We start from the raw sequence: 20,450 nt of genomic DNA, 5'->3' as shown, positions 1-20,450 counted from the left end.
CCCAGGCACCCCAGCCCCCACCACAGCATAATGCAAGAATTGCACAGAGAGGGCAGCTTCCAATGGGATAGGTTTGGACCTCTATTTCTGGGCTCCCCCCGCTCCAAAAACAGGGTGTTGTGCAGAGCAGCTCTGGGGCACGTGTGGCTGTCCCATTGCTCTCCCCCAGCTCCCAAATTTAGGTGGCTGTGCCCATGCAGGGTGGCTTGGTGGCAGCCCCCACCCTGGCTGTGGGACCTGCCCGAGGCTGGGGGGCAGCAGGGGCTGCCCCAGTGTTTGCTGGTGCTTTCTCTTGCACTGCGGGGCTGCCCAGCAGCAGCATCACACCGAGACCTCAGCAGCAGGGGGGTGGCACCATCCAGGGGAGTGAGACTCCTGCGCGGTTAGGTGACCGACAACACTGCAAAACTGGGGGCTTCATGCAGTTTGGGGAATGGTCGGGCTTCTGCCCCAGAGCTGTAAAAGACAACCAGGATGAGCTGGACTTGGGGTGGGAGGGAACGCATCCCATAGAAAGTCATAGAAACAAAATTTGTGTAGAGAGAGGAGAGGTTGGACAGGCATTCTGGTGAACAAAGTGTTTTGGACATCAGCCAGAACTTTAAATCTTTTCTGAAAAATTAAGGCAAGATGCCACCCAGCACAACGTGAACCAGTAGAGTTGTAAAAAGGTCCAAGATAAACAGGGGTGTAGCTGGAAAAAGAGCTGCCGTTGATTCGGTTTGGAGACAAACCCTGCCCCTATATCCTACCTGAACAGAGCTCCCTCGCAGTCCGAGCCTTTGAAGCCAAGGAGGAATGGGTTCGGTTTTCACTTTGCTTTACCACACACTCAACCCCACTTCAATTAAAACCAGAAAACACATATTTTGGGGATTTACTGTTCTCCTGCCTGGACTATCCCAAAATGCGACAGAGCCCAGGAGGAACCAGACATCTAAACACACAAACACATCCCCTTCTCTTGACACTTAAGTAGTATCGACACATCCAAAGTATTTTTGGTCACTCATTACATCCTGCTTTCCCTTGGCCCCAGCTTTGCTTTCTTGCTTGCTTTTGCTTCAATTCATGTCCTGCCACGCTGGAGAAAAACCCAAATGCTGTCTTTGCTGGGTGTGGAACGGATGGCTCTGATGTGGAATCCCTAACCACAGGTTTTCGTGTGTCTGGGACACACCGGAGTGTTGCATTTCATTGATCCCCCAGCTGAAACAAGCAGAGCAGAGCAGTTTTCCATCTGCCTCTGAAGGACAGGTCTGCAACCAGATGCTGGATGCCACCATAATTTTTCTTGAAAAAGAGAAAACTTAAAAGACGATGACGACTTAGAAAACTCATCTCTGGCTGTAATACCTATCCACAGGGGGATCCTTGATATTATAAACCTCATAAACCCCTGTGAACCCACCTTTTGTCTATGATTTTTTTTAAATCTGTACAATCATGCTTTTAATTCCCAGTAACAGCACTTTACTCCCTAGTTTCAAGGCTGGTTGGTCTCCTGGGCGGAGAGCCAGTAGCTCCTGTTAGCTGTAAGGAAACTGGTTCAAGATTAAATAAAAAGAGGACAGAAGGATTTCTGCTTATGGAAACCGTCCCACAGAAGAGTTTACGTGGCTTTGGGAAACCCAGTAAGGAGGGTGCGATGCTGAGGTTGGAAGGCTTTCAGTTAGCAAACCAGCAGCTGGAATCAGCCCATGAAAGGAAACTGGATGCTCCTGGCCGTGGTGCAAAGCTGGGATTTCATGCCCAGCAAGGCAAGGAAATGGGCAGTGAGATCTGAGGCAGTTTTGGTTTGGCTCCTAGGAAAGGAGGAGGGATCGCCAAGCCCAGAAATGAGGCAGCGCCGCAGCACAATGGCTGGGAAGTGTAAGGTGGCTGGAGAACTGCAATCGCACAGTTATTATCAAGAATGGCAATGACCAGCCCTTGCTTTTCAAGGCTGAGTTACCGGTTCAAAGGCAGGACACCACCACACCAAATGGTTCTTGCTCCATTTGCTGTGCTCCAAAACATGCTGCGAGGAAGCGGGGCTAACACAAGAAAATCTGATATTAATCAGCTGCTGCCCAAACCCGTGCTGGCATCATTCCTTATTCTCACCAGCATAAACAACATCAGAACACGTTAAAATGGAAAGAGCCCAATCTATGGATCATTGTTTTTTGAGAGTGATCGAGGAGAAATGCAACAATGGTTCAGGAAAGGGCAGTTTTCATACAGACAATGATGAGGAAAACCTAGGAGTCAGCGCTTTGCCAAAACATTATCCCTACCACCAACGTTAGGAAATGGGTTCTGAGCCGAGGGAGAGAGCCTTCCCATCACATGCCACAGCAAGCATGGCTCACATCCCTACCCTGTGGTCACCAAGGGCCACAAGACAGAAAGAGCTAGGCTAGATGAGATCCTCGGGCCTTAAACCAGACCCAAATGTGGAGAACTTGGGTTTAGGTGCTACAGCTGCTCATGTTGAACCATGACTGTAGCTGTGAAATGGCTGATGGGATTCCTGGGCTTGGTAAATCTGCTGTGCATCACCCTGATCGTAACTATGCATCTGGAGGAACATGAGAAGAAAACCATCCAGATCCACTGACCTACAGCATTGCCATCACCTGTTTCAAGGGGACTGTCCCTGTCAAACAGACCTTTAGGCTGGGATACATGGGGGAAGAAAAAATGGGAAAAAAAAGGTAAATTGTGTCTGGGTGCATTTTAGGCAACACAAGGAGAAGCCTAGAAGGAGCTGCTGGACTCCTCATCTCTAGCACACAGCTTGCAGCCTCTCGACACTCCCAGCAGAAGCGATTAATTTCTGGGACAAACAGAAAGCTATCCCGCTCCGCAGATGTTTCCTCTTAGTTCCACTGGACTCCAGTCAACGAAAACGTGGCAATATCTGCACAGCAACACATGGAACTTTCCACCAGCCCAGATGGGAACAGGAGCAGTCTCTGTTGAAGCCTCTGTTAAAAATCTGCTATTTTTGTTTGAGATGGAAGGGAGGGGTTAAAGAGAGCTAAGAAAATAGAAATGAGCAGCATAGCCCTTGGCATGCCTGAGAACCGGTCTCAAAGATTTCTTGGCAGATGCTCTATCAGCTGAGAGAGCTGAGGGCCCTTTTGCCCCCATCAGAACTTTGTTTATCCATTTGGCACACAAGTGGGTAGCAGCAAACCTCCAGGGGCAGCCGAGACCAGCTGTGTAATTCTTTTGGCCAGGCTCCTGATTTATATCTCAGGGGTAGCAGCAGCCCCAGTCTGAACTGGGGCCATACTCCACCCCACCGCCATAGTTTTAAGGCCACCGGGCAACTCAGCATCACACAGCCTCTCGCTCGCTCCTCCTCTCCAGTGGGATAGGGAGAACTGGAAGAACAAACAGGTAAAAACCTCGTGGGTTGAGGCAAGGACAGGGAGGGTTCACTCACCACTTATGGTCATGGGCAAGAAACAGACTGCACTTGGTAAAGCACAAAACCAATTTAATTTGTTAACAATCAGAACCAGAATAAGATAATGAGAAAGAGAACCACATCTTTAAAAGGCACCTCTCCCTCACCGCTCCCTCATTCCTGGGCCCAAAGGCTTTGCTCCCTATTTCTCTACCTTCTCCTCCCTGGAACAGCACAGGGGGCAGGGGATGGGGGCTGCAGTCAGTCCATCCCGTGTTGTCTCTGCTGTTCCTTCCTCCTCAGGGGAGGGCTCCTCACAGCCTTCCCTGCTGCAGCAGGGGGTCCCTCTCACAGGAGGGTCCTTCACAAACTGCTCCAACGCGAGTCTCTTCCATGGAGTCACAGCCATGGTCTTCACCATGGGCTTAAGGTACCTCTTCAAAATACTTATCTTGGGCAAATTTTGCGTGACAATCTGGTTTTTTTTTTTTTTTTTTTTTTTAAATTATTTTTAGCCTGCCTGGTCGTAGTAGTAGTGGCTACACATACCTGAAATACACAGTAGTATTGCAGTCACCTTGAATAATTATGTGAGTGAGCTCTAGAAAAAGGGCTAAAGAGATTTGGGGACCTTAAGTACACCATGTATTTTAATGCGATCATGATTATTAATTTGAGCTGTAATATGTTTTGTCCTGTATCTACAGCTCCCCTTCAGCAAAAACCTTCCCCTTTTCCCCATCAAACATGTTCCAGACAAGACGATATTCTTAATTTGATATTGGGATCATTACTGACAGTCACTATGCTTTTCCAGATGAATTATCAAACTCCTAAAAAGTTAACTTATTTTCCCTTTTACCTTAGCCCTGCCCCTTTTCCTTAGCCCCAGTCAGAGGTTTTGGCTAGGTTACTATTGTACCTGTTGGCAAAAGGGATAGTCAGAGCTCTAGTAAGCAAAGAAATCTCAGTTTAAAATATGAATGAGAAACTGTGGACCATGTTGTACTTATAGCAAAATCTAACCCCATTTCATTCAGGAAAAGTAAGACAATTTGAAGGAAGCCTTCCACAAACTGCTGTTCTCATCTGGCTGGTGAGCAAAAAAAATGTCAAGAGGGCCAAACCCTGGCTTGTGCTGTACCTAGGACACAGCAGCTGGTCTGCAGGAGTGGAACACGCACAAGCAGATTTAAGTGGAACCCACACCTGTCACTCACGAAAACAGACTCAAGCACTTCCCAGGCAATTGCATCAATTGCTGTTGGTGCCCTTCCTTGGGGTGGGCAGTTACCCTTACGGAAAGCATCTGAAATTTGCTTATTTGCATTTTACTGTAGCTAGCTTTATGCTTAGTAACATTTTAAAAGCATCTTAGCCAGAAGGATAAAGGTACCGGAAAAAAATTACCTTTTTCTATATACAAACTGACAAGATTGCACAACCAATTAAAAACAGTTTCAACATTTAATAAAAACTCATCCTAGAAATCCAACTTTCTGCCGTGAGGTCCCCAAACGCTCTTCTTCATCCAAAATCTTCTGAAGGGCTATGTGCAATGACTTGCCTACTCTTTTTCCCGTCTGCAATGCAAAGAAAGCAAACAAATCTGAGACATATGCTTATTTACAGGAAGACAACTCTCATGGAACACTTCCCTTTGACAAATATTTTCCCTTTAATGATTAATATACACCAGCTGGTATAATAAAAACATGCTTTTAATTCAGAAAAATAATGGTGATGGAAGTTTTCGTTTTAATTTTATAAAGTTTGGGAAAAATGTACACATAAAGGCAGCGCTCCCATCCATCAGAGAAGCATTCCATGATCATTAACGCCAGATCTGTGCACTGCAGGATCACTCAGGAATCCAAACTAAATTCACATCAGGCACAAGCACACATTCAGATCAGCCAGCGCTTGTAATATGAAGCAATATGCTAGTTGCAGGGGACAAGAGATACTTGACCAGCACAGCAGGCTACTAACACAAAGTTCAGTAAACTCTTCTGGATGTGCTTCTTTAGAATCAGCAGACTGATTTTAGACCATGTGGCCAGATGGTCTTCTCATGTGGCCAGAGAAGCCCCAAATTCACACTGGCTGCATCAATATATCAGCCTGTGGGCAGATTCTTCATTATGACGTGTGATTCTGTACTGTCTAAGGACTTTAAAGGAGTTAACAGAAGGTTTTCTTTACAGAAATAAATTCCAGCAATGGAAAAGCACTGGGATTAGCTCCGATACCAGCCTCTGGATCAACACCATGAAACAGTGAAGTGCCATATATACACTCAGCATGTAATTTCCGCTTGAGACCAACTGCTTTCAAACTTGGCTCCAAGTTCTGCATTCCTCACTACAGCCATGCTGAAATTAGTTCTGGATCTCTAGGAAACAGAGCCAGTTTGAAGTATTTACTTTTCATTCTGACTCCAAGTTCAAAATCCAGTTCTGTCTCATGCTCAAGGTCAAACCCAGGCATGAGAATTTATACTGGAAGACAGTTTTAAGAAGAACCTGAAGAAAGTTTAAAATGGAATTATTAAGTGGATGTGAACAATACCCAGATATTGTATTTTCATGGAGAAGGAGCAGATCAGAAACCCAATAAAGGAGCAAAGAAAAACAACAGTAAAATGACAGCAGTAAGCTGATCACAAAACAAATGAGCTGTGAACACAATGCACTAGTAATTCAAAGTACCACCTGTACTCCTATGGGGACTTTACCATGTTAGAAGGTTTGCTCTTTCACCCTTTAAGGCAAACAGTGAGAGAGGGAACATGTTCTCTAAAAATTTATCAATTTAAGCTTGATATCCTTACAGCTGTGAGGTACTTGACTGAAGCAACTATGAGTCACACACATTTCAGGCATATCAAAGTTTTAGATGACTTCCATTCATACTAGATTCTGTTTCACAGGAACTGTCTGTGACCTTCAGCAAGTCCCTTGTGCACCTAATAAAAGCACCAGGATCCCTGCTCTACAAGTCTTTACTGCAGCTTTTCATATACTCAAGTTCCAGTTCATCCAGTATCATTCAGTAACATCAGTAACTTCTCAAACCTCCTTACCTCCATCATTTCAAAAATACTCTCAGGATCAAGGCTACCTTTCCCCACTTTTTTCATGGAAGTGAGAGCGCCTTTACTGGTCACAGAAATAAGCAGGCTGGCCAAAGAACAGGCTTCTTCCTGTGGGGTGGCATCCACCACATGCCTGTATCCAATCTGTAAGTTAGCAACAAAGCAACATGTTAGTTTGCAGTTGTCTGAGCTCTTTATCAAGAAGTTAAACTGTGAGTAGTAGCTCCGTTGGCTATCTACAGCCTCCCATCCTACCATCATACGATTGACTTGGCAGCACAGCCTCTGACCCCAAATTATGTGCACATACATAACAGAGGCGAGATAAGCACATCACTATTTCACACTGTTTTCCTCTCTGACCATCCTTTTATCTATATGAAACTCCAGATTCCCCTTCTCCCCCAACTCCAAGCATGGACTTTGCTCCTTGCTAGGTGAAAATTACACATCCTGGGACTCGGGTGAGCCTCCACTTCAGCAGTGGCCTTTCTCCCATTTATGAAACCTGCTTAAAAGATACGTCAGACAAACATCCAGGTAACTAAGCAAATCACTAACTCTGCACCCCACAATTCAGCTGCGTTAGTTGTGGGCTATATATAGAAAGGAAAACAGGAACCTGTTTGAAAGGAAAGGACAGTATTGACCCCATGAAAGTACAGTTCTGTCCCCAGCAACAAATACTCGTATAACTCCAGGCAGATCACACATCTCTGTGCCTCACAACAATACCCATTTGTTTTCACATACTGAACTATCTGCTGCTCTGGATGTTGAGTGAGGAGTAGATGAAAGATAATAACTCTTCTGCATGCAAGAAGATGCATTTTAAGAATGCATCAAGTGAAAATCTCCAAGTCAGAGATGGAAAAAAACCCCTTACTTAGCAAAAAGTCTTTTTAATTATGAGGCCAGGGATGAACAAATACATACATAGTGGACACTGACCATTTCTGTAACACAAGTTTTATTTCTAGTGAAAAAATAAAGGGCAGGTGAAGTTAACAGAAACTGAAGTCTCAATGCAGAAGGTCAGAAGTTTGTCAGGCTTACTTTGCTTAGTGTGACGATGCAGGGCACATCATCCACGTTAAGTCGAATACAATCGTACGGGTCATCAGACAGCTCAATCTCTTTAGATCCTTCTTCATCCTCCAGAACACGCACCTTGGGTATTCTGTGGAAACAGAATGTACAAAATCATTGCCCAAACAGATAACGAATACAGGTGTCACAGAGTCTCAACTCCAGGAAGTGCCCTTTCCTCTAAATGAGGCTGAATGTTTAGAAAAACATTCGGAATGTTATCAAAGAATTAACAGCTCACTCACTGAGACTAGGAAGAAAACATTGTAAGTGGGAAGATATTTAGGATAAGATAATCATATTTACATCATTCAAACCATTAGAATTTGAACTGTTTTTTACACTAATATATGGGGAAACATTCTTTTGTAATTTCAACAAGGCGATTCTGAACAACTCTTTGTACATCTCCCTGGAAGTAGAGGAGAGAAAGTGATCAAGACTGCATCCTTTCATGCTGTGGTTCCCTACCATGCAGACAACAGTGAAGTTGTCAGAATTACAGCACCTGCATTGCCCGTCAAAACTGGACATCAGTAGCAAATACAAGTAGTGAAGCTGTTCAGGGAAGAACAACACTAAATAAGGAGACTTGGGGTAAAGTAAAAAGATGACATTAGTAAAATCCTTTCTCTTTAGCAAGATGGGAAGATTGGCCAGATAGTCTCATTCTTTAAGAAGCCAGAAGACTCTACTGTTCTAAGGACAAATATACAAAAGCAACAACCAGGGATAAAAACGCAGGCAGAAGTCCAAGAAATGCTTTCTTCTTGATTGTGAGTGATGAGCCCTCTCACAAACGAGCTAGACAGGCTCCTTATCAGTGATACACATATTGTATTTGTTATAGCCATTTAACGGGAGCTTTACAGGATGACTTAATGCAGCTTTCTTAGCACAATTAATAAAGTCATTGAAAACAATTGAGTAGAAGATGGTATCTCAAGAAGCCAAGAACCTCAGTGTCTTCTATACCCTCATTATCCGGGTGCCCACTCCCACATCAGGAGTACTGATGGAGAGACTATGCTTCACTGCACAGTAAAACCCCCACGCCGTTCAACCAGACTGCTCTCACTTTTGTACTTGAAAACTTATAAAAGTATTTCAAGACGTCCCTAGAAAGCTAACTTTGCTAACCACGTGGAATGTAACCACAATCTGTTTTTATATTAGTAATTTTACAGTAGTGTTGTGTTTTATAACTAGACTCTGGGGGCTACATTCTTTTACGCATTCTGTACCAGATCCTTTTAAAAGAGGAGGAGACAGGGACTGATTTTAGGGAACCTTTCCCCCACCAACGCAAAGTGATTTTTGTTGTTCCCTGGAAGAGTATTTTAGTTATTTGTGGCTAAGAGTCCTAGAGGCGAGTACTTCACAACAGCTAATCCTGTTTCACTGAGAACAAACTCTCTACAAGAACACTGGCCAGAGCCAAGCTGGAACAAAAACTTTCCGTAACCAGAAATGAAAACTTTTAGTAAGCAGAACAACTCCAACGTCTACCTGAACTGAAACTCAAAATGCTTTGCAGAGTTACATAAGAACTCACTGGAATTGCATCAAAGCCTATTTTGAGGTTAAAAATATTCCATTAAAAATGAATGGAAGGAATAAAGTCACAAGGTGACTAACCCTCAGGCTGCACAGTACAATGGACAACACTGGATAACAGCCTAGACAAGGAGTGTACGTGCCAGAGCAGTGTTCAAAAAATAAGGAAGACTGGAAGAAAACGTGCGAGTTTAAGCAATTTTTAACTCCATCGTAAAATGGCTATGAAACCAGAGCAATGTCTGGTCTGCAAGAAAAAGTTACCAGAATTAATACCTGAAAAATGCCTGCAAGGAGCTGCTTTGGCCAAGAACAGATGAGAGAGGTACAAAGTAGAACTACTGCAGAAGCAAAAACATGATTCAGCAGACACAAGCATCGTAGTTGCATAAAAAGGGGGTATATACACACAAAAACTAGGCAAGAGAGTGGAGCACAAAGCAGTTCCAGAAAATTGGAATTTCCTCTCCTAGCTTGTGAATATTTATCTTAAGAACTAGCTGTACATGTTTACTTTGCAACTTTTATTTTTCTGTTTTGATTCCTGCAACTAATCAAGGCAGAAATCTGTACAGCAGGACTTAGTCGTGTAACGAACAATGCTCTTTTCTGTACGCTGCAGACCCACACCATGCAAGCAGGCATTAGTTCTGCCCCTACCATGCTGCCCAGCAAAAACCCATGACATCTGCAAGGTGTGATAAACTCTGAAGCTTTTGTAACTTGCCTAGTTTCTGTTGCCTCAGTTGCAAGCAGGCACATTCCACAGGAACAAGTTTAATGCTAAGTCCTGACACTGTTGCTACTTGCACATTTTTGCAATACCACGGATAAATCCAGCCGTAAGCACCTTGGAGACACGGGTAAGAAGCAAGTTTGGTATCTGCTATCTTTTGCACATGATCTTAATATAGTTTTTAGAACATAATGAACAACACATAATTCCAACGAACAAACGTTCCCTCTAGAACAGTCATATTGACATTGCTCCATGCCTGAAGGGGACGCGATGAGTAGGATGAGGCATACAAAGCATTTAAATCCCGTAATTCTTGCACAAAATTCCTTCAGTGGTGATTTTGCATTTGCTTAGCCCTAAAGAAAAATGTATCCATAGCTATCATACCTTTTTTTTTTGTACATTTGCTCTAGTACTGTGTGGTGATTCCCTGATGAATAAACCAGAACTATGCCAATGACTTTAGCTGATCTCTAATTTACAGCTGAAGAACAATTTGAGATCCACTTTTAAAACATTTATGCCTGTAAGAGCCTAATTTTTGCACCTCTTCCAGCTACTTTTGCTACATAAGTTTTTTAACAAAGCCATTCACTAGTTTATTTCTCAAGGGTGCTACAAAACTCTGTATTCCATCTGCAGATAAAGATAAAAACATTTAAAAAGTTATTAAATGTTATCATTAAATTACATGCAGAGCACTTGCATCAATCTGCTAGATTTTGTTCTTCTATTCTTTGAATTAAAATGCATGGGCCAAAGTTCTTTTAAAGACACATTATTTACCCCCTCCTCACAACCTCTCACCACCATTTTTTCCCCTTAGTTTTAAAAAGAACTCTAGACTAACAGTTAATGAGAAAGAAGGACAGAAGTGGGAAAACAGGGCTAGTTACAAATCAGTAGTCACGCTGACAGAGAGCTTCTTATTCAGGAGCATTGCATATCAGTAAATACTACTTATTTTAAACCCACATGGCGTCAACACAAAGGCCTCCAACTACTTGCGACAAAAACATATGGTCAAGACAATTTTTTCTGGATCTGGCTCCAGAACAAAATATTGTGAACCTGACTGTGCACATAATGCAATATGACACTTGACTATTAGAAACTGAGTTAAAGTCATTAGTTCACGTTACTTGCATGCAAATGGATTGCCTTGTATATGAATGCAAGTTGCCTTGGGTTTTTCTTACTTATATAATTAAGCATTAAAAATGCTTAGCTCATAGAGAGTTTTTCTCTTCCAATTCCCCTGCCACTTCCACTCACATGAAATGCGATCTGTGCTTTACCGTGTATTAAAGAGAGCTGCCTTCACTGCGATAGAGATTGCATCAAAGAGGTTCCCACCACATTCCAACAACTGGGGAGGAAAAAAAAAAAAAAGAGTATCTTTAAAAGAAAATCAGGCTACTGTCTCTAAATCAAGTCTTTACTCAAGCCTACTTGAAAAGGCACAAAATTAATAACGTTTTTAAAAAACAAAGTTGTCTTTAAAGCCTATCTATGGAAATAAACAGCAGATATGAACTTAAGATTTCAGCTAACTGTATTATACATGCAAAATAGAAGAGTTAACACAATTCATAACAAAAATTAATGATAACATTTCATAACAGAAGCTGAAACAAAACCACCACTGTTCTTACTCTTCTTCTGCTACAGCTCTGAACGAAACTCAGTCAGATGCCACATGCATTTGGCCGTAGTCTGATGCTAGTTCCCTGACAAGCTCTGCTCTCAGCTGCCAGTACTATTCCATGAACACACACACACACACCCCCCAGCAAACATTTGAAACTACTTGAGTGAGAACATATGGATGCCTTTCCATTACATCAATCTATGCTGTATGATGAGAGCAAAACCAGTTTTGCACACTGATGGCATTGATTGTTCTTCAAAATCTATTTAAGAATGAGACAAACTCCCACACTGTCAGCACCTGATAAATCAGATATTCCGGAAAGACAGTTTATTTTTACGAAGACAGACTGAATTGTGTAAAAAGAATGACAAAAAGTTGGGATAGAAAGCTAAATTCAAAGGTGATAAAATTATTTCTTTGCAAACAGCTGCTGGATGCAGAGAGGTTAACTTGCCCCTTTCAGTTGTTATTAGATTTTACTGGATAACACAATAAGCCCCACAGTATCTTTGTTATTAAAACATAATAATGGGATGTGCCTGTCCTGTTGCTAGGCTTATGCTCAGACTGCTGTTCTGAAGCCTTATCTGTATTGCAGGGGCGCCTACAGGCTGGGAACACAGCCTGTACCAAGCGTGGTACAACAATTCATCCAGAAAGAAATTAACAGTCTCTTCTCAGCTGAAGCACCTTGTACTGAGACCGCCACCTCGCCACCCCCCCCCCCCCATTATTTTTAATTTTTAGAATTTTAAAGAATGCATGTATTTTGAAAGGTCAAGGTACATATTCCTGACCTTTGATACATATCTATATGTGTCCATATGCCCACATCTTTGTAGTGTATATAGTTGAAGCTATTTTCTCCCTAGTCTGACTGTAAACAATTATAGCACCTCCCAAGATCACTAAAAAATACTTGAGATATTTTTTAACTGATAAGCTGCATGGCTATGCAAAATATACTATTTTCTCTTCTGAGACTGCATATCTCAGATTTTGTTTACACACAGGAGCTGAATATCAATGCTTTGATCAAAGTGCACATGGCTAAATTACATAGCAATGGAATATCTCCCGGTTCACAACATTATTTCTCGGTTTTTGTCTTTTGGAATGAGGGACTTGGAAACAAGTACCTTCCTCCCTGACTACAAGGTACCAGTAGTTTCAGGCTTATGACAGATTTAAAGCTTATTTTCCCTCCAACTTAACTATGCAACATAAACACTAATGTGAATAATTTCCAGGAATTCTGAAGGAAAACATAATCCAAAGGGCTCTCAATATGCATTGTTGTTATATTTAGAATCTGCCTCCCTCAAATGATGAATAATATGACTTTAGTGCCTTGTACTAGCACAAGTGTTGTACTTCCACCGTGTACTATTAAAATAGAGCTCTACAGGAATGATTCAGTCAGAGCAGCTTCAGGAAAACCTGTAGATTATTGAGCACCTACATCAAGTGTAAACTATCACCTGTGATATACGTCTTCTATTTAGAGGAGGAAATAGTACAAATACCTCAAATGTGAAAATACAGAGGCCTGGGGTGGAAATAAAAAGGAGGGGGTAAAAGAATAAAGAGATGAAAGTTAACAGTATCCTGTTACAATGACACCAGCAGCTCTTCAACAGCTTACACACAACATCGCTGTAGAATATGACATCAGAAAGACTCATGAAGTTCGGAGTCCTAGTTATGAACCTACAACAGATTTGTTATTGGCACTGTGAACAGAGCTAAATGCAAAATTCATCACACAGCATAGATCTTGATATTCATCATTCTGATACAACTAGTAGCATAAAAGACTGGTTTTCTCTGTAGCTGTGGACAACCAACAAATACGTCCAGAAGAATCGAATAATGGCCACTTATACCTCATACAAAAGCTACACAGCACTGCTTCTGCACCAGTCAGCTTCATGAAAGTCTTTGTTCATCCAGCGTTTTTGCAATGTTAAGCAGCACATTGCTTAAGTAAGCAGAGCATTTAATATTCCGCACCCTTGCTTGTCATTACCTAGTAACGAAAGGCCCCGGTGTGATTTCTCAGAACCAACACTTCTTTCTCTATTAAACTGTGCCAAGCTCCAATGAGCTGGTGACTGGGACTGTTAAAGCACTCAGCAATGGTATACATTGGATCGTTCTGCATGCGGACTAAGACATGGTACATACCACATCTACTACAATTAGGCTAATGCTACTGCTTTTAAACACCTAATGGACTAATTTTCACATTTATTAGGTCTACGTCTAAATGTTCCTGTTTGTTTAACGAAACCCTGTACTTTTTTTTCACAATACAGCTTAATATTTTACAAATCATTCGGAGACATTAATGGATTTCTGTGAGTAATCCTTCAACATATTTTCAGTTATAAATTTGACAAATAGAAACTCAACTTTGGACCAATAAGAACTGGAAATAATGCTCAGGAGAGTCTGACTTGCAGACTTCTTTCTATTGAACTCCCGTAAATAAGCACAGTTTGGAAACTGAGCTGCTGCATGCACAAGATTTACATGCATAAAATCCAGTTTCCATTTTTAATGGGAACAAATATTCAACTTCTTTTCTACATGCGATACATGTATACAGCTTCCATCAAAAAGTGCCTAGGCTCAACGTAACTTTTGCCAGAAAAGTTTATATTTTACTTGAGTGAATTAGTACTGATAATAGTGCAAAGAGGGAGATAGGATGGACAGTTATGCCAGGGCTAACATACACCCACGCTAACTTACATTCATTAGAATCATACCCCTGCCATTATATCTATCTTGGAAAAAAGTTCAGCTTTCTTTAGTGGCAATTTCTTTGTCAGTATAAGGTCACTGATTTTTATCTGAGACAGATGTGGAGTATTCAGTGGTTTGTTAGCTCTGCAATGGAGCAGAGGCATGAAGAAGAGCTGAAAAAGAGCAAGTTGGAAGTAAGTAATGATTAACTATTACAGGCAGATGCACAAGAAAATGTCCATCTATGCTGTTAAGCATTGTATTACATTATGAGAAACCTTTTTTATATGAAAATACACATGGTTATCCTCAGTCAGTGCCTTGAGAAACCCCCTTGAATCTCAGTTTTCATTTTCTTACTTACCAATACATCAACATAGAGAACCCAGCAGTGCTCTCTGGGATTAATACAAAGTGATTTCAAGTCTACACTGCTCTCACTGCTAAACACTCTATAGAGTGTACTCGCTATCTCTGCGCCAAGCTCTTCTCCTCCACGGCCTTCAAATTCAGGAGTAGCATTTGCAGAACTAGATAAAGAAAGAAAAAATATTTTCACTTCTGAAGCAGCCAATACCTAAAGAACATTTCTTAAATATAAAGCATTAGAAATACCCAAGGATTTATTTGTACAAGAATAAGCATCCTATCTGTAAATAATTTCTATTTAGCAAAAGAAAATGTCTTGATGCAGATAATACACCTATGTTTTGCTACAAACTCTGATACTAATTAAATTCACCATCTTCAGTTCCCAAGTTACAATATTAATGTTGGTGAATTCTCTCTGGGATTATTTCTTAAGCACTCTCATCTTCTATCATCTCAACCCTTTCAAAAATAAAGAAATAAGAGAAATCTGTACTAAATTCAGAAAGGCTAACAAGACAGCCTGTTAGAGATTAATGTGAAATTAATAAGTTGAGAGTGGCTAAGAGGAGAAAGACGTGATGATATGACAAGTAGAATACACTTTTTTTTTTTTAAAAGTTACATGACTTCCTGACCATAATTGGTAATTTCTTTACTGAGTGTACTCTCTGCCATCAAGGCACTTGCAGACAGCAGCTCATTATTTCCAGCAACTACAGCTTATGGAGAGCAGCAGCTAAGGAATATTTTTTCCAGAAGGGATCTGACAGAAGTGTTTGTTCTTCACTTCCCTGATTCCAACATAGCAAACTTTGTTTATGAGCAGCCATGCAAGAAAGTCCTTGTGTCCTGAGGCCTTGTACACAGCTAAGAACAAAATCACAACAATAAAAGAAAACAGGCCTACAAAAAACAAACCAAAACAAACAAAAAACCAAACCCAAAACCACAAAACCCAACCAAACAAAAAAAACCCCTCACCTCCAAGTCAGAATGAAATAGAGCAGAAATGTCCAGAGATGCATACACAGCAAAATAACAAACAAATATTCTGAACCCAGCCTCTGGTTTACAAAGAGGGCAAAAGCATTGCCAAGCAGTGGACCCTCAGCACATGTTGCAGATCTTGTTTTTCAATAAACTGGCCAGACCTCCCACAAATTAATTTCTCATTACAGAACACAGGAAGGGAGGTGGCTCCACAGAAATAGGTTGATATGTTCAAAAACTATAACAGCAAAGCCTCGTATTCTCCTGTCTGGGCACCTCCCAGTGCCAGTTTCTCATGTATGTTTTGTTTTTAGGTGCTGATACAAACTCTTAGCTCTTCCAACAGGAACACCACAGCAATGCAAACATACAGCAGAAAACAAAGTCTTGGCATACAATCCCTTCACCTTTAAAAAACCAACAACTAAAGATCATGCACATTACCTAGGTATGACTTAAATCATAAGTGCTGCAAGTGTGACACAATATTACTTGCAGTTGTGTTAATATCAGACATTTTACAAGATAGCACCATATCGAAATATAACAATTCTGGAAGTATGCTGAGTCAGGTCTTCAGGTTGCATTAAGCAAGCACTTATCCATGGAAGCAGCTTTCATGCAAGTTAACTACATCACTCTGTTTAAAGTATGGTTATGCAAGCATTATGATTCATATAAGTTGAAAAGAAGTACACAAACCTCAGTCTATACCTTGTTATTATTTCTAAACACAAAGTTTTATCAAATGATGTAGGTTTTCATTATAAATGGCCATTTTCTTTGACAGAGAGCAAGAAGAACATGAGACTCAACTGGAATACCATTGCAAGTTTCACTGCATCTTGATTGCATTATTATTTTAATACTTCAATTCCTTGCAATCAAAGTGGAATAAAAAAGTAACGTTAGCAGGGTACTACTATAAGAACTCTGTGGCAAATACTGCCGCCCAGTGCTCACAGACTATTGCAGTAATTTACACTGCGTAAAATTCAAATAAGGGTTGTACAGCACGCTAACAAAAGCAAATACCAAAAAGCTTGCTTTATGGAGCACAGAAAGAACTTGGTAGTGGCCAAATGGAGCACAAAATTTCTACTCCTGAAGAGAATGTCACTTTAAAGACTTTCAAAGACACTTCAGCGTCATGCTGCATAACAATCAAGGCTGCTGAAGCATCATGAGGCTGCTACCACAGATCTCTACTTTCCAAACCCTTGCTGTTACCAGTCAAAACGTTTCTCTCACAGTAGCGAAGTACTTCCCATCCATTACTCAGGCCGTTAATACACTATAATCTACAGTGAAAGTAATTATAACAAGAAATAAAACAGTTAATTAAACAAAAGTTTACAGCTATTTTCCTGTATACAAGGGTTTCATTAGATAAGAGGATATTCTTCACTTGAAGCCATATTCACTTCAAGCAACCAATACCAGATTTCTATTCTTGCATCAAAATCAGCACACAATAATTTAAAACAAGAAGGCAGATTCACTGTTTTAGACTCAGCAGTAAATGAACCACCTCAGTAACATTCCACTCTTCCAGAAAGCAGCCAGAAAATACGTTTATGACACATCTGGACCACCACTCCAGTCCCAGAAATAAACAGATCTGAATTTATTTTTTTTCTAATTCCACAAACAAATCTAATGCATCCAAGGAATTCAGATTTGTCTGCTGTCTTATTTTTTTCCTTACACTTTGAAAATTTTAAATCTTTGCTTCAGTCAAAAAACAAAAACCAAACCAAAACAAAACCCTAACAAGTCAGTAATTAGAACAACCCTGAAACTCAAAACATGAGAAAAGCAGACACAGCAGTCCAACATCAATGACCAAGATTAGCGTCTTCTCCAGTGCCAATGGGCAGTAAGGACATCACACAGGACATGGACTTATTCTATGATAATTAATTTCTAGTATCACAAATTAGTGCCCCAAAAATCATCTCTTCCACAGACTAGCACTAAAACCTGTCTCAAAATGGGATGAAATGTGCTTCCCAGATTTCAGGATAAGGACTCAGAGCAGAATGAAGAGAAATGGAATTTTGGGGCAGAGAATTATATACATGATCCAGCAAGGGATTATTTTCAGCAGTACAAGAAACCATGGAAGTTTTGGGAAATACGCATTATAAGATAGCAAACACTGCAGGCTGAGTTTTTATTATTAGTTTCAACAATATAAAGCACAGTTAGAACATACAGGAACTTCAGTATGAGATGCAGTCTATCAAACTGCTCAGTTACTACCACCCAGTGGCAGCCTGGAAAAGCATCAAAGTACTGACAGCATCTCACCTCCCTTTACAGAGACCAAACAGCTCCCACTTCACATTTTGTCTTTTGGATCTTTCTGGAGGATAGAGGTCACCTTTCCCTGGTGGCACAAGCATGAGAGAAGTGACTATCCTTCTCTAAAATTTAGGCTTTTGGTCTGTGTTGTCACAGAAAGTAAGGATTACCTATTTCTGGAACTGACAAGATCCATCTCACACAATATTGTTCCACGTCTCCCTCCCATCTTCTTATGAAGCAGAGATTAACAGTTAGAAAATACAACCTAACACTAATCTAATGAGTTTTTCTAACATTGATTTACATATGAAAGAAGTGTCATTGAACTGCAACATCCCCACAGACCCCTTGTTTTAATAAGGAAATGTCCCTGCTGTCACTGGATAGCAGAAAGTTTTGAGCATTCACCACTACTGAAACAATAGAATAACTGTTTCTATTGCTCAGACCCTTTTGGGAAGTTAGCGGAATGAAGGTACAAGCTTCAGAAGAAAGGTAAGATGTGATTAGTCATTTATTTCAAATATTAGATCTCTTCCTGTCTCTCCCAGTATACTAACCAGTCAACAAAGAATTCCAGGTAACCTTCATCTGGTTTCTCCAACTTTGGTGTCCCCATTTCAGCTTTTACACCTACCAAGATATCAGTGTGTCCCTGTTAAAACAAAAACATATCACCAACTATAATTATATTCACAAAACTACGTGTTTAATTTAAATGTCTATGGTAAGCCGACATGTCTACCTTTCAGTTATCTGCACCATCATTCTATCAGAGTGAACTTAAAATCACATTAGTTTTTTTTTAAAAATGAAAGGTTTTAGAAGAACAATGTTAAGCCTAAGAAGTTTCTTCCAATAACTACCACACATATTAGCTTTCTCTAGGTTAAAAAGATGCTCTTCATATCCATGACTTTTTCTATCATTTTGGTTCTGGAAACAGCTGTATCTGCAGAATCTTTATAATATTGCACAGTATATTTACCATCTTTAGAGCCAACACATGCCAAAAGTAGTTTTGCTTCACTCTAAAGGAACGGAATTTTCTTTCCCAGTGATTAGGCAGAAGAGCAATTTCATTTTTTCGAGATTAAATGATAGATTAGTTCAGACTGAAGGCTTTCAGGTACTTCACAATAAATCTAGCTCCAGTAAATTAAGCCAGCTTGAATGAATTACATAACATACCACTATTTCCTTAACCCGTAGTTTCGGTTAGTGCTATATACACACACATTTTATTACACACACACACACACCCCCCCATCTACAAATAGCCTCAGCTTATCTTAAAACTAGCCACATAAACCAGAAGTTTCAACAGCAAGGTATGCTATCTCTAAGAAATGTACCTACAAGCTTTACTCTTGCAGATCCACTTGTGTTTGATACAACATCTGTTTCTACTTCTGCACATCTGTAGTCTTCACAGCCACGACCATCTACACGAAGGTCCTCCTAAATATGACAATCAATATATTGTGCTTAAGGGAGTCAGCAATAAAAAGCAAAAAAGAATCTGTGATTTTAAAGTTTCCTTCTCCTATGCCAAATAAAACAGTAAAATTGATACAAAAGCAACAGCTCTCAGTTTCATCACTAACTTTCACTTAAGAATACAAAGAACCAACTTTTCTTTCTGTTCATCTCTCATTTATTTAGAGCTTGCAATAAGCTCTCTGCAGACAGACCTGAGCTCCTGCACTACTTCTATTCTGTTTCAACAGAAAGCTTCAGACTACAAAAGCACAAAGGTCTTGGCTCTAAAGGTACTTTACCTAACACAACACGGGTCATTCTTGGGATACTCAAATTCTGTACTTTTATATAGGTAATCAAGACCCAGCAGACAAATGAAACCCACCAGTCTTCCAAATACTTTAATCTGTTTGTATATAAAAACCCAACTATTACACATCCTCAGACACTATACAGCTCACCCCCATAAAAGTAGTTTTCTTTGCAGTAAAATACAGTTTCTGTACTTTGCAGGAAGCACAGTCCATTCTTGGGCATTTCTCCCCATAAGCCCTTGACTCTTCTTCCTTAGTCCTCTCACAGTTCCTTAGCTTAGTTACAGGCAAAAAACTCTATGCAACAGCAAAAACTAGAGAAAAAGCACAGGAAGAAGGACAAAGAGGAGGACAACAATGTAAAAAACAAACCCACGTCTTGTCCTCAGCTTGCTTTCTATTCTGATGGTCTATTCTCATTGTGCTTGGACGATTATCACTCCAGAGATTTCCCCCCTACACACCATTTACCGAAAACCCCCCCCTCATTCCTTCCCCCGCCCACACCGTGACTCGTTCCCGCCCCACACCTCACGGGGACAAAGAGGAGGACAACAATGTAAAAAACAAACCCACGTCTTGTCCTCAGCTTGCTTTCTATTCTGATGGTCTATTCTCATTGTGCTTGGACGATTATCACTCCAGAGATTTCCCCCCTACACACCATTTACCGAAAACCCCCCCCTCATTCCTTC

General features: G+C 40.7%; 1 protein-coding gene across 1 annotated transcript; it reads right to left on the bottom strand.

The window, feature by feature from the left end:
* Positions 1-4,837: 4,837 nt before the first annotated feature.
* On the bottom strand, positions 4,838-19,420 carry EXOSC7 (exosome component 7; the record flags this gene model as incomplete). The annotated part of the gene is made up of 7 exons (XM_010072752.1): positions 4,838-4,983; positions 6,486-6,641; positions 7,554-7,677; positions 11,181-11,251; positions 14,652-14,817; positions 18,520-18,614; positions 19,319-19,420. Coding segments are annotated over 7 exons (819 nt in total), but the record flags the coding sequence as incomplete, so codon positions are not given.
* Between the last annotated feature and the right edge of the window lie 1,030 nt (positions 19,421-20,450).

The sequence above is a fragment of the Pterocles gutturalis genome, unplaced genomic scaffold (assembly GCF_000699245.1).
Source record: "Pterocles gutturalis isolate BGI_N339 unplaced genomic scaffold, ASM69924v1 scaffold29907, whole genome shotgun sequence".
Lineage (NCBI taxonomy): Eukaryota > Metazoa > Chordata > Aves > Pterocliformes > Pteroclidae > Pterocles > Pterocles gutturalis.
Note: the sequence above shows the minus strand (reverse complement) of the source record. Positions and strands in the feature narration are given on the sequence as shown.